This window comes from Sapajus apella, unplaced genomic scaffold, assembly GCF_009761245.1.
Source record: "Sapajus apella isolate SASKATOON/1434 unplaced genomic scaffold, GSC_monkey_1.0 scaffold27, whole genome shotgun sequence".
Classification (NCBI taxonomy): Eukaryota; Metazoa; Chordata; class Mammalia; order Primates; family Cebidae; genus Sapajus; species Sapajus apella.
In genome coordinates, this window is record NW_022436967.1 from 25,547,106 (window position 1) to 25,561,369 (window position 14,264).

The following is a 14,264-nucleotide window of genomic DNA, read 5'->3' on the forward strand; positions in this document are numbered from 1 at the left end:
TGTTTAAATTCTTTGAATTCCTTGAATGTTATTTCCTACAAATTCCATTATTACTTTCATAAAGTCCTAAATTAAAGAACCTCTTCCAAGTATTGTCATCAAAAATACCTGGCCTAATATCTGGATATTAGTCAAGATTCTGGTGCAGATGAGCCAAACCAGTTAAGCAATATCCATCATAATATTCATTTTTTTCTGAGTGTTCTAAAAATTACTTTCACACAAAGTATCTTAACAGAACTATGATTCTAAATCTATTACTGTTCAGCCTTTGAAATAAATTATTCCTTCAATTAAAAAGCCCACGTGCATGACAGTTCCAGAATTTCTTTGTTTTTTTTTTGTTTGTTTTTTGTTTTTGAGATGGAATCTCACTCTGCCCAGACTGGAGTTCAGTGGTGCAATCTAGGCTCACTGCAACCTCCACCTCCTGGGTTCAAGCGATTCATCTACCTCAGCCTCCTGAGTAGCTGGGACTACAGGCACCCGCCACCACGCCCAACTAATTTTTTTTTTTTTTTTTTTTTTTTGGGACGGGGTTTCACTCTTGTTACCCAGGCTGGAGTGCAATGGCGCGATCTCGGCTCACCGCAACCTCCGCCTCCTAGGTTCAGGCAATTCTCCTGCCTCAGCCTCCTGAGTAGCTGGGATTACAGGCACGCACCACCATGCCCAGCTAATTTTTTGTATTTTTAGTAGAGACGGGGTTTCACCGTGTTGACCAGGATGGTCTCGATCTCTTGACCTCGTGATCCACCCGCCTCGGCCTCCCAAAGTGCTGGGATTACAGGCTTGAGCCACCGCGCCCGGCCTCCAACTAATTTTTGTATTTTTAACTAGAGATGGGGTTTTGCCATATTGGCCAGGCTGGTCTTGAACTCCTGACCTTGTGATCCACCTACTGCGGCCTTCCAAAGTGCTGGGATTACAGGCATGAGCCACCAAGCCCGGCCCAGTTTCAGAATTTCTATTTAGAAGGGACTTAATGGAGGCAACTGGTTGGAAGACAGAGAGATTCCAAAGGGGCATGGCATGAAGTGATTTGTCCAGAGTTTAAACATATATTATTATTATTATTTTGAGATGGAGTCTCACTCTGTCACCAAGGCTGGAGTGCAGTGGAGCAATCTTGGCTCATTGCAACCTCCGCCTGCTGGGTTCAAGCGATTCTCCTGCCTCAGCCTCCTGAGTAGCTGGGATTACAGGCACACACCACCAAGCCCAGCTAATTTTGGTATTTTTAATAGTGACGGGGTTTCACCATGTTGGCCAGGCTGGTTTCAAACTCCTAACCTCAGATGATCCACACGCCTCTGCCTCCAAAAGGGCTGCGATTACAGGCATGAGCCACCATATCTGGCCTACCAAAATAAATTATTATTAAAAAACCATGATGTAAAGCACTGTGGATAGTAGGCTCCCATTTATGCAAACCAAAGGGGGAGAGGAGGGATTGCAGCATTTTGTTTTGGAGTAAGGTTTATTTTTCCTATATATCCATCTATAAATATGTGACATTACTACATTCTTGCATAACTTCTTCAATGTAAAAAAAAAAGTACAATAAAATCATGTTTACAGATTATTAGAGGCCAGGTGCAGTGCTGTCAGCCTATAGTACTATTTACTCAGGAGGCTGGGGCAAGAGGATCGCTTGAGCCCAGGAGTTCAAGGCTATGGTATACTATGATTATGCCTATAAATCATCACTGCACTCCAGCCTGGGCTATATAGTGAGACCCCACCTCTATCAAAAAACTATTAGAATAAGTGACATTTAGTCTTATACTAATAGTTTTATCAAGGAGCTTACAATATAAACAATTGAAATAAAAATTACATATTTTTTTCACAATAGCATATACACCTATAATATTTGATTATTTAGAAAGCACTTACACTAACATTATATGAGTAGAGATTAATAATGGATCAGTAAGGCCCGGTGCGGTGATTTACACCTGTAATCCCAGCACTTTGGGCGTCCGAGGTGGGAGGACTGCTTGAGGACAGGAGTTCGAGACTAGCCTGGTCAACATAGCAAGACCCTGTCTCTCTATATAAAAATGAAAGAGAAAATAATAATGGACCTATGAGATAAAATTATGGTTACTGTCATTTAATAGATTATAAAACTAAAGTATAGCAAGATTATATAATTTACTCAGAGTTACTTGGATAGCAACTAGGGGAGCTGTACAAGCCTGATATCTGACTTCTGTGTCTAATCCTCAGGCAAATGGCTATCCTTCCTTGTAGTGTTGTCCTTGGGGAAAAGAAGAGGCTGACATTTATTATGCATTTATCATTTAACAATAGCTAAAATTATTTAGTATTAATCAATTGCCAGGTATTGAGCAAAATGCATTTTGTGCATTTTATTATCTATCTATCTACCTGTCTATCTTGTGATGGGAGTCTTACTCTGTTGCCCAGGCTGGAGTGCAGTGGCCTGATCTCTGCTCACTGCAACCTCCACCTCCCAGGTTTAAGCGATTCTCCTGCCTCAGCCTCCCGAGTAGCTGGGACTACAGGCACCCACCACCATGCCTGGCTAATTTTTGTATTTTTAGTAGAGACGAGGTTTCACCATATTGGTCAGGCTATTCTCAAACTCCTGATCTTGCAATCCGCCTGCCTTGGCCTCCAAAAGTGCTGGGATTATAGGCATGAGCCACCACAACTGGCCTGTAACTAGTTCTTTTTTTTTTTTTTCTTTTTTTGAGATGGAGTCTCACTGTCACCCAGGCTGGAGTGCAGTGGCATTGACCTCGGCTCAATGCAACCTCCACCTCCTGGGTTCAAGTGATTCTCCTGCCTCAGCCTCCCAAGCAGTTGGGACTACAGGCATGCACCACCACACCCAGCTAATTTTTTTGCATTTTTAGTAGAGACAGAGTTTCACCATGTTAGCCAGGATGGTCTTGATCTCCTGACTTCATGATCCACCCGCCTCAGCCTCCCAAAGTGCTGGGATTACGGGCGTGAGCCACCACAACCAGCCATAACTAGTTCTTATAACATCTGTGTTATCTCCTGATCCAATGACAAAAATAATGTGCTGAGTCTTGTTTGATACCAGTTTATTTGTGTTAACCTAGTTCTCACTCTGTGGTAGATCATATTTTCAAAGGTGGCCAATATCCCTCCCACATTCTATTTTTACAATGCGATGTTAATATGCATCCCTCCTGTGGAATTGTGGGATGTATGTATCTTCCCACTGAATCTAGGTGAAGCTCTAAGGCTGCCTCACCAAGAGCATAGCAAAAGAAACTTGTGATTTCTAAGTCTAGGTCTTAAAGATGCCTTTTACATCCGGCATGGTGGCTCATGCCTGTAATCCCAGCACTTTGGGAGGCCGAGGTGGGCGGATCATGAGGCCAAGAGATCCAGACTATCCTGGCTAACATGGTGAAAACCCCGTCTCCACTAAAAATACAAAATATTAGGCGGGCATGGTTGCCATGTGCCTATAATCCCACCTACTTGGGAGGCTGAGGCAGGATAATCGCTTGAACCTAGGTGGTGGAGGTTGCAGTGAGCCAAGATCTCGCCACTGCACACCAGCCTGGGTGACAGAGTGAGACTCCGTCTCAAAAAAAGAAAAATTAAAATTAGAAGTTGGAAACCATCCTGGCTAACACGATGAAACTCTGTCTCTACTAAAATACAAAAAATTAGCCTGGTGTTGTAGCATGCACCTATAGTCCCAGCTACTTGGGAGGCTGAGGCAGGAGAGTCTCTTGAACCCGGGAGGCAGAGGTTGCAGTGAGCCCAGATCGCACCATTGCACTCCAGCCTGGGAAACAGAGGGAGACTCCATCTCAAAAAAAAAAAAAAAAAAAAAAAAAAAAAAGATGCCTTTTACTTCTGCCACAACTTCCTGGGACTTTTACTGTTGGAACCCAATCACCATGCTGCAAGGAAGCCAAGATCCACACAGAAAAAACTTACATAGGTGTTCTAGCCAATACCCTCAGGTAGCACTGGTCACCAGATGTGTGACCGAGCAAATCTTAGATGATTCATGCCCCAGCCATGGAGTCACCTCCAGCCTTCTAGTCACCCCAGTTGATTCCTCAGATACTCAACAAGTCCTGGCTAATTGCAGATTAATGAGCAACACCCATGATTATTGTTGCTTGAAGCCACTATGTTTGACGGGATTTATAATGGATCAATAGATAACTGAAACTATTTATATATCCTTGCAATAAAAACTAAGTTTATAGGCTAGTAAACTCAAGGCTACATATGTCACTAGAAATAGATAATTAGCTCCTTAATATACCATAATCTGCCCGTATAAAAACATAAAATGCTAAACTTCTCCAAACTTTGTAGTGAATGAAGCTTAAACTCCCTATTTATTTCTTGTCTTATTGCTCATATTCAACAAAGCTGATTTAGAAATTGTTTTTTTCTACTAGGGAGGCTGAGGCAGGAGAATTGCTTGAACCCAGGAGGCGGAGGTTGCAGTGAGCTGAGATTGTGCCGCTGCACTCCAGCCTGGGCGACAGAACAAGACTCAGTCTCAAAAAAAAAAAATTTTTTTTAAAGCCTCTGGGAACTCTCTGTATTCATCAAGTAGGGCGTAAGAAGATGTCACGTATTACTGTGTCTTTTTTCCATTTGATTTTTTGATATGGGTTTTCTTTTTTCAGACAGTTTCACTCTTGTTGCCCACCTGGAGTGCAGTGGCACAATCTGGGCTCACTGCAACCTCTGCTTCCCAGGTTCAAGTGATTCTCTTGCCTCAGCCTCCCGAGTAGCTGGGACTACAGGCGCCCACCACCACGTCTGGCTAATTTTTTGTATTTTTGGTAGAGATGTGGTTTCACCACGTTTGCCAGGCTGGTCTTGAACTCCTGATCTTAGTATCCGCTCGCCTAGGCTTCCTGAAGTGCTGAGATTATAGGCTTGAGCCACCATGCCTGGCCAATATGGTTTTATTGGCTGCATTTCACTTTTATAAATAGGCTTCCTTCCAGAAATGAGTACTTGTCTTGTAGATTCATATGATGTTTAGATGGGAAATTGTATAAAGAGTATTTTAAGTCGCAGTAGCTCATGCCTGTAATCCCAGCACTTTGGGAGGCCAAGGTGGGTGGACTGCTCAAGGTGAGGAGTTTGACACCAGCCTGGCCAACATGGCAAAACCCAATCTCTACTGAAAATACAAAAATTAGCCAAGCATAGTGGTGCATGCTGGTCCCAGCTACTTGGGAGGCTGAGGCAGGAGGAGTGCTTGAGCCCAGGAGGCGGAGATGGCAGTGAGCCGAGCTCAAACCACTGCCCTCCAGCCTGGGCAACAGAGAGACTCTATCTCAAAAACAACAACATAAAAAATTTTAAAGCCAAGATAAATTGTATATTAATGCTCTTAAGATTTTCTAAGTCTATATAATACATACAAAAAATCTGAAAAATTGGGCCGGGCACGGTGGCTCAAGCCTGTAATCCCAGCACTTTGAGAGGCCGAGGCGGGTGGATCACGAGGTCAAGAGATCGAGACCATCCTGGTCAACAGGGTGAAACCCCGTCTCTACTAAAAATACAAAAAATTAGCTGGGCATGGTGGCACGTGCCTGTAATCACAGCTACTCAGGAGGTTGAGGCAGGAGAATTGCCTGAACCCAGGAGGCGGAGGTTGCGGTGAGCCGAGATGGCGCCATTGCACTCCAGCCTGGGTAACATAAGTGAAACTCCGTCTCAAAAAAAAAAAAAAAAAAAAAAAAATCTGAAAAATTAAAAATATTGAAACCCAGAAGAGAAAGTCCAGACAGGGACTCATGTCAATATGTCAACTGAATTTTGACAAAGATAAAAAGGCAATTTAATAGATAAGGCATAATCTTTTCAGCCAGGCGCAGTGGCTCACGCCTATAATCCTAGCATTTTGGGAGTCTGAGGCAGGCAGATCACCTGAGGTCAGGAGTTCAAGACCAGCCTGACCAACATGGTGAAACCTCATCTCTACTAAAAATACAAAATTAGCTGGGCGTGGTGGCACATATCTGTAATCCCAGCTACCTGGAAGGCAGGATAATTGCTTGAACCCAAAAAGCAGAGGTTGCAGTGAGCCAAGATTGTGCCACTGCACTCCAGCCTGGGTGACAGAGTGAGACTCTGTCTCAAAGTAAAAAAATAAGTAAGTAAATAAATAAATACATAAAATAAAATATAAGGATGTCAAATAAGCACATGTAAAACGTTCAACATCATTAGTCATTAGGGAAATACAAATTAAAACCACAAAGAATTATCTCTACACCCCTATTAAAATGACTAAAACAAACAAAAAAAATGCCAACATCAAATGTTGGCAAGGATGCAGAGCAATGAGAACTCTAATTCATTGTTGGAAGGAAGGTAAAAGCAACACAGTCACATTGGAAAATAGTTTGACAGTTTCTTATTAAGTTAAACATATACTTACTATATGACCCAGTAATTATACTCCTAGGTGTACACCCAAGAGAAATAAAAATAAAAACATGGTTCACACAAAAAACCCATATAAATGTTTAACAGCAACTTCATTCATCACTGCCCCAACCTGGAAACAACCCAAATGTCCTTCATCTGGTACAGTGGTGCACCTATATGATAAAATACTACTAAGCAATAAAAAGGAACAAAATGTTTATAAATGCAAGAACTTAGAGGTACCTGTTTTTGTGTTTTGTTTTGTTTTGTTTTGTTTTGTTTTGTTTTGTTTTGTTTGAGACAGAGTTTCGCTCTTGTTACCCAGGCTGGAGTGCAATGGCGCGATCTCGGCTCACCGCAACCTCTGCCTCCTGGGTTCAAGCAGTTCTCCTGCCTCAGCCTCCTGAGTAGCTGGGATTACAGGCACACGCCACCATGCCCAGCTAATTTTTGTATTTTTTTAGTAGAGACGGGGTTTCACCTTGTTGACCAGGATGGTCTCGATCTGTTGGCCAGGATGGTCTCGATCTCTTGACCTTGTGATCCACCCGCCTCGGCCTCCCAAAGTGCTAGGATTATAGGCGTGAGCCACTGCGCCCGGCCTCAGCTAAATTTTTTGCATTCATAGTAGAGATGGGGTTTCATCATGTTGGCCAGGCTAGTCTCAAACTCCTAACCTCAAGTGATCCACCCACCTCCGCCTCCCAAAGTGCTGGGGTTACAGGCGTGAGCCACCACGCCCAACTCAAGCTATTCTCCTGATGGATTTGAGTAATGAAAATCACTTCAACTCTACTGTAAATACTATAGTTAAATATAAGTAATTCAAAGCAGAGCTCCATGAGAATAATTATAGATAACTAGGAGTAACAGAGGAGCTCCTTTAATAGTCACAATGCCTGAAAATTAGAAGAGGAAGACAGTAAATAACAGTGATTGCAAAGTAAGGCATCATTAAGACCATATTTTAAATCACTGAGTTCCAAATTAACTAACCATGAACTTGGGTATGTAGCTTAGTTTCTCTAAACGCATGGTTTCTCATCTAGAAAATGGGAATAACATCTCCTTCACAGGATTGTTGTGAAAACTATGCCTCACTCAGCACTATGCCTGGCTCATTGTAAATATTTCAATATTACCACATGGGATGTCTCAACATTTCCACAGCAAACAAAGAAGGAAAACTAATTTGCTGCCATAAATGAAATGACACCGTTACCCAAAGACCACGGGTAAGGACTGATGAAGAAACAAGAGAATGACAGTGAAGTTTTCTGGCACCAATGACAGACTGTTTTACAGCTCTTCCAAGTCTCACAGGAATCAGTCCCACGATAATGGCGCGATCTCGGCTCACTGCAACCTCTGCCTCCTGGGTTCAAGTCAGTCTCCTGCCTCAGCCTCCTGAGTATCTGGGATTACAGGCACCCGCCATCATGCCCAGCTACTTTTTGTATTTTTAGTTGAGGTGGGGTTTCATCATGTTGGCCAGACTGGTCTGGAACTCCTGATCTCAGGTGATCCGCCCACCTCAGCCTCCCAAGTGCTGGGATTACAGGCATGAGCCACCATGCCCAGCCTACAATATATCTTCTACTTCACAATCTCAGTAAGTATTCATTTAGCTTTGATTTAAATTCTCTGGAAATGGCCATAGGAGTCATATGGATCCTTTGATGTATATGACATATACGGACAAACTATTTAAAACTTAAGTTGCAAAACTACCATTTCTTAATCTTTTCTTTTACAAAGTTAGAAAATGAATGAAGAATAAACATGGGCTGATGTTCATGAAATCTCTATTTTAATAACTAATTTGACTTACAAGTTGGAAAAAGTAGGTGAAACTTCTGTAACTTTTTATCCTGGATATAAAATAAAGATACCCCTTTTCTTACAAAAAGAAGAAGAAAAAAAGGAAATACCTAAAGCCTGAGAAGCCTGAAAACATGGCGCACTGATAAAGTTTTCTCTCCTTTAACAGAATGAATTTAAAGGTCATTTGTCCTTGTCCTTCTCACTTTTGAAAACACTGTGTGAAGGTACTGGCCCACTTTAGATATTTCATGCTACATTAGCATTTTCCAAAAGCTTTAAAAAAATTTTGTTCAAAATATCAAATTGTAAGAAATAACACACATCGTTTATGATACGTAATTCTAATAACATATGAAATCATTAAATGAGAACAGAAATATAGCAAATAAATGCAAACATCAATCACACAGTGACATTTTAGGTACATACAAACTAGATATTATTTAGGCTTAATATTAGAGGAATGATTAAAACAAAAAGCTGATAAATAACTGTTTTGTCTAAATAATGTGGAAAAGACCTTATAAGTAATTCAAATTTTAAATAGTTTGATGCTTCAAATACCTACAACTGTAAGGGTAGGGTTTTTTGTCCTTTTCATTTCTTTATCTTTAGAGCACAAAACATTACTTTATGCTGAATAAATGTTTGTTGAATAAATGAATCCCCACACAGGTTATTTTCATTGAAATTAGTAGTTAAATTTAGTAATTTGCCAGTTATGTTTATATTCACCAAAAGCTTTTCTAAAATATTTTAATTTCTAAATTTCCATTATGTAATTAATAGTATGACCAGTAGATTTGTTGCTAAAATCCACATTAAAATCTTTTACTCCCTTGGACTTCTGTGCTTTTTAAAATTATGCTTTTTCCGAATTTTTACATGGTTCAGAAAGAGTAAAGCAATTCCAATTTAATTCCAATTTAATCCAGAATTGATTTGAAAAAGAATTATTAATGAACACGGAAAAACATGTCCAAGAAACAGTGACACAGTTAAAATACAATGTGAATGGGGCCTAAAACATTTCACCACCTAGTAGAACAACACAGTTATCCCTTCTGTTTTTCTATGTCTAATTTGCTCAAAATCACTTTCAAGCAAATGGTGATTCTGCAGCCAGAGGTTGTCAGTACTTCTGTTTCCACCTGACTGGATGAATCAGGTAGACTAGAAGGACCAATAATTCCAGTAACCTATTTCTACATCCTATGCAAATTAATGCACCAATCACTAAAACAGTGCTACTGTAAGGTCACATAAATGAAAGCCTGAACAGAGGATATTAGTCAATAACTTGAATGTTGCAGCACTATGTCATTTTACACAGCTTTTAATTATGAGTTTCTCTAAACAGTGTCTAGCCTGCAAAATAACAATGACTTTCCATGCATATTTTTTCTATAACTATTGTCATACATACTATTTGCTAGATCAATAAAAGTGCTTTATAGAATAAGATTTTACAGGAATTTTTGAGTGCACATATTCTATTTATTAATAAATTAACAAATTTTACTTCCTCAGTGTTTATTTACAAGTGTATGTATGTATATATTTAGCCAAATATAAAAATAATTTTTTGCTTAAAATGATTTCTCTTATATTGTAAATAACAATACTTTCACCTTCGTTCTTGAATGTGTATCACAAAAACAGATTTAATGATATCTGCTACCACAATTCTTCCACAAAATAAAATAAAATAAAAAAGAACACCTCCAAGTGCAATTAACAATGCACTGTCATAAAATTAGAGTCCTAGATTCTATAAGGATTTAAAACCCTAACAATTTCTTTGGGACGCAGATTGCCACAAAGATTGTACACACTACTTTTTAGTCATTGTATTACAAAACACCCATAAACAAAGGTTGTCCCTAATATAACACTACCTACACATATTAAAATTCAAACGTGACTTTGTTAGGCATCAATTGATTTTACTGTCATGTTTTTTTATAAATTCTGGAGTCTCTTTTATTTTTAAAAATTTCCACACTGCCAGGGAGAAAGAGCATTCTGTTGGGCATTATTTTTCTGCACAGATAGTATTCATCAACCAATTTTAACCCTATTTCTAAATAGGAATCCAATTCTCTTTGGTAAAGAGGTTTCCTATTTGCAGTCAATGGATCATCTTCTCACACTCATGCACTACCCTGAACACAGCAAGTGCACAATCGCTACTGCTGTGATAACCTAAAGTGCTAATGCTATATAGTTCCTGGCATTGGTAGCAGGAGAAAAAAAAATCTAGATACCAAATCACAAATCACAACCAGATGGAGTACTCCCTTGTTTTAATATTACCATATAAACAGAAAACAGGCTTATTCAAACAGTCAAAGAAACGTGCATTCCTCCTTGCAGTGCTGGGGGAAGCTGTTTGTGTCTCTATAGACGTGGAGACACCAGGAACACATGTTTTCTGTACTACATGGCTAATGCAGGATACAGGGCTGCAGTTGCTGGGTGTAGCTCTACCCGAAAGTTGAGAAATGGTGAGTAACCTCTAGACGAGGTTTCTGCTCTACTGTGGGTGGAAGTAAATGCTTCCAGCAATCAATCCTTCTCAAGGTCCTCAGGGAGTTTGAGTCTGGGGTACCATTCTCCTTAGGGGCACCCCAGTTTCTTCTAACGGTATAGCTCTGCAGTGGGTCATGTGACAGCTGGGTGTGTGCCTCTGTGCGGGGTGGGAGCGATGAGTTTGCCGGGTGAGTGTGAGTGTGTGCGCTCAGAAGTTACACGTCTGGTTTTGGAAGGAGTATTTTTCTAGGGCTGTCTGCGTGTGGGTCTGTGTGTGAAGTGAGACTGAGAAAAGAGGTTTCGAGAATGGTCCTGGGCCGGGCGATGTAGCCAAGTCGGCTCGCTTGGGCCCCGCTCCTTGGAGAGCCTCTGCATTGGGGGCGACGTCCCCGCCCTTGGGGGCGCGAGGACAATGGGGTGCCGGCGCCCCTCCCGCACTTTGTGCACCCACCTGACGAATCCGCGGCGGGTTCGGCGGGGTGGAGGCCCCGCCTTCCGGGGCCGGGGAGGTGGGAGAAGCCATCTTCCTGCGGCTCCGGGTTTCTTCCTCCTGTCACGCCTGGGTCCCCCGCGTCTCTTCAGTCTCCTCAGCGTCGGGCCTGCGGCCCGCGCCCCGCGACCAGCCCGGAGTGTCCGCAGCCGCCGCGCCCTGCGGACCCGCCCCGGCTCCTGAGCCGCGGAGTGGAAGGGGCGGCTGTGCCCTCCGCTCGCCCGCCCGGAGTCCCTTCCCGCGCCACCTACATCCCGGCCGGCGGACTCGGGGCCGCGGAGTGCCGGGGTCGGACGCGACCTTGGCCGCGGGGCGGGGGCGGAGGCTGCCTCTTCCCAGCGCCGCGCCCCGCGCGAGTGGTCGAACTGCGAGCGGCCGGGCTTATTCTAGCTGCGGCGCCGGGAGAAAGGCGGCTGCTTCCCTCGCCGCCGCCGCTCTCGCCGGGAGAGCGATGAGCTCATGGACAGCTCCCAGAAATATGTCTATATGCACCACTGACTGCCGGAGTTCGGGAGGTGGGTGGGGAGAAGGAGGCTCCTCCGCGGGCGCTCCTGCATCACTGGCGGACGTTCCCTCGGGAGGCCCCCGGCTGCTGGGGCGCGTCCAGCTCTTCCCTGCCCACCTCCACACTCACTCGGCTCTTTCCATTCATGCCATACACACGTTTCCTCTCCGCACTCACTCTCCCCTTGGCGTTGTGCTGGCACCCACCCACCCACCTCTAGCCTCCACGCGCACGCATTCTTTGTTCTGCCAAGTACTCCCTATTGATACGGGGGAATTAATTTGCGGTGTGAACGTGGTGTGAAATGTCACGGGGAACTCAACCCCCCGTCAGATGCGGGCTGGTGGATGAAGTCCCCCAAGCGGTGTGTCCTTCACGCTTTGGGCGTTTCCCCCTCTCTCGGGAGGTTGGATCTATCCACCTTCTTCACTATGAGAAAGCATCTTGCAGCTACCGTCCAGCGTAGGGACTTGGCCCCATTCCTCACCAAGGCAGAGAGCACCTCTTTTGTAGCTCTGTGAACAACTTAAAAGGCGGACCGGGTTTTGCAGACCTTTGAGCAAGGGCTTGTGGCAGGAGTCATAAATCCCGCACAGGGGCCAACCTTGTTTGTCTCACTGTTTCCCAGGGGTATAGAGCTTGCATGGATTTGCAAAACACCTTCCAAATCTGATTGCTGTCTTTCTTCGTTGGCTCAGCTGTCCCATTGAGGTGGCTTATGGTCTATATATATATATATAGACCCCCACACACGGAGTTTCGCTCTTATTGCCCAGGCTGGAGGGCAGTGGGTGATATCTGCTCACCGCAACCTCTGCCTCCCGGGTTCAAGCGATTCTCCTGCCTCAGCCTCCCGAGTAGCTGGGATTACAGGCATGTGCCACCACGCCCGGCTAATTTTGTATTTTTAGTAGAGACGGGGTTTCACCATGTTGGTCAGGCTGGTCTCGAACTCCCGACCTCAGGTGATCGCTCGCCTCAGCCTCCCAAAGTGCTGGGATTACAGGCGTAAGCCACCACACAGTTTTTTGCAGATAGAATGACCTTCCTGAGGTTGTTCCCTTTCTCATGCATCATCAGTTTCCCTTTCTTACGGATTTCCATAGAAATATACGCCTACCTTCAAAAACAAAACACAGCAAAACTTTACTTTACCTCAGCCTCCTTTCCCTCAGCTAGTGTTCCAGTTCTGTACATCTCTTTTCAGCAAGAGCCTTTACAAAGTTTCAATATTTCCTATTCTTCTCCTTACATTCTCTATTGAACATAGTCTATTCAGGCTTTCTTTCACCTATATCAGCAAGCTTTCTTCTGGCAAGGTTCCCAATGCCCTCCACACGGCTAAATTTAATGATCAATTCTCAATCCTCCTTTGGCTTGACCTCCAAATGTTTAAAAAAAGAAAAGAAAGAAAGAAAAGAGAAAGAGAAAGAACAGAAGGGAAGAGGAGAGAAAGAGAAGAGAAGAGAAGGGAGGGAAGGAGAGGGGAGGGGAGGAGAGGCGAGGCGCGGCAAGGCTAGGCCTGGTATAGTAATCCCAGCACTGTAATCCCAGCACTTTGAGAGCCTGGGTTGGAGGATCACATGAGCCCAGGAGTTCAAGACCAGCTGGGCAACATAGTGAGACCCAGTCTTTACACAGAAAGAAAAAATTAAATAAGCAGGGTGTGGTGGTGTATGCCTATAGTCCTAGCTACTCCAGAGGCTGCGGTGGGAGGATCACTTAAGCTCAGGAATTTGAGGTTGCAATGAGCCATGATTGTGCCACTGCACTCCAGCCTGGGTAACAAAATGAGATCCTGTCTCAGAAAAGAAAAAAAAATCACTCATTCATTTTAGAAAAACGGCTTCCATCATTGACTTGAGACACCATTCTCAATTGTCTTCTTACCTCTCTGGTTGCTTCCTCATCTTCTTCACCCATCTTTTACTGACTCTTTCTTATCTTCTAGACTTCTAAACTTTGGAATATCAAAAGGGTCAGAACTAGTCCCCATGCTCTTCTCAATCTCAAAGTATTTCAATCTCATACAATTCCATGTCTTTATATAGGATCTCTATTCTAATAACTCCCAAGTGAGTATCTCCATTGCAACTCTCCCGTCTTCTCAATCTCGCTTGTCACTTTCCACAACAGTAAAGAGTGCTCCAGGAAAGGCACCATTTGGGTTTACCAGGAAACTATGCAAAATGGAGACTACTGTCATGGTCTCTGTAGTCCTCTTGGGTGGTGGCTGTTTATCTTCCGACAGCTCTCCTTCTCGCTCAGACCCTGGGATGGGCTTCATCTTTGCTTGTAACTGCTACCCCTAGACTCCTCCCCTAAAAATTCCAACCGCTTTGAAAATCATACTAGACCACCCCAATTTCTTTTTGTTGCACACATTTGCATTTCCTGAATACCTTAAAAACCTTACTTTCTTTTTCTTCAGCAATATCCTTGTCATAATTCTTGTTAATTTTTTAAAAATTCACATAGGCT

At 43.3% G+C, this 14,264-nt stretch overlaps 1 protein-coding gene across 1 annotated transcript in view; it reads right to left on the reverse strand.

Moving 5' to 3' along the window:
- Positions 1–11,447, reverse strand: part of ANK2 (ankyrin 2) — a 675,434-nt gene extending 663,987 nt beyond the window's left edge. The window contains exon 1 of the mRNA XM_032292557.1: positions 11,240–11,447. Coding sequence (XP_032148448.1) covers positions 11,240–11,311 — 72 coding nt within the window. The 5' untranslated portion in view covers positions 11,312–11,447. The remainder of the gene's footprint in view (positions 1–11,239) is intronic.
- Positions 11,448–14,264: the final 2,817 nt, after the last annotated feature.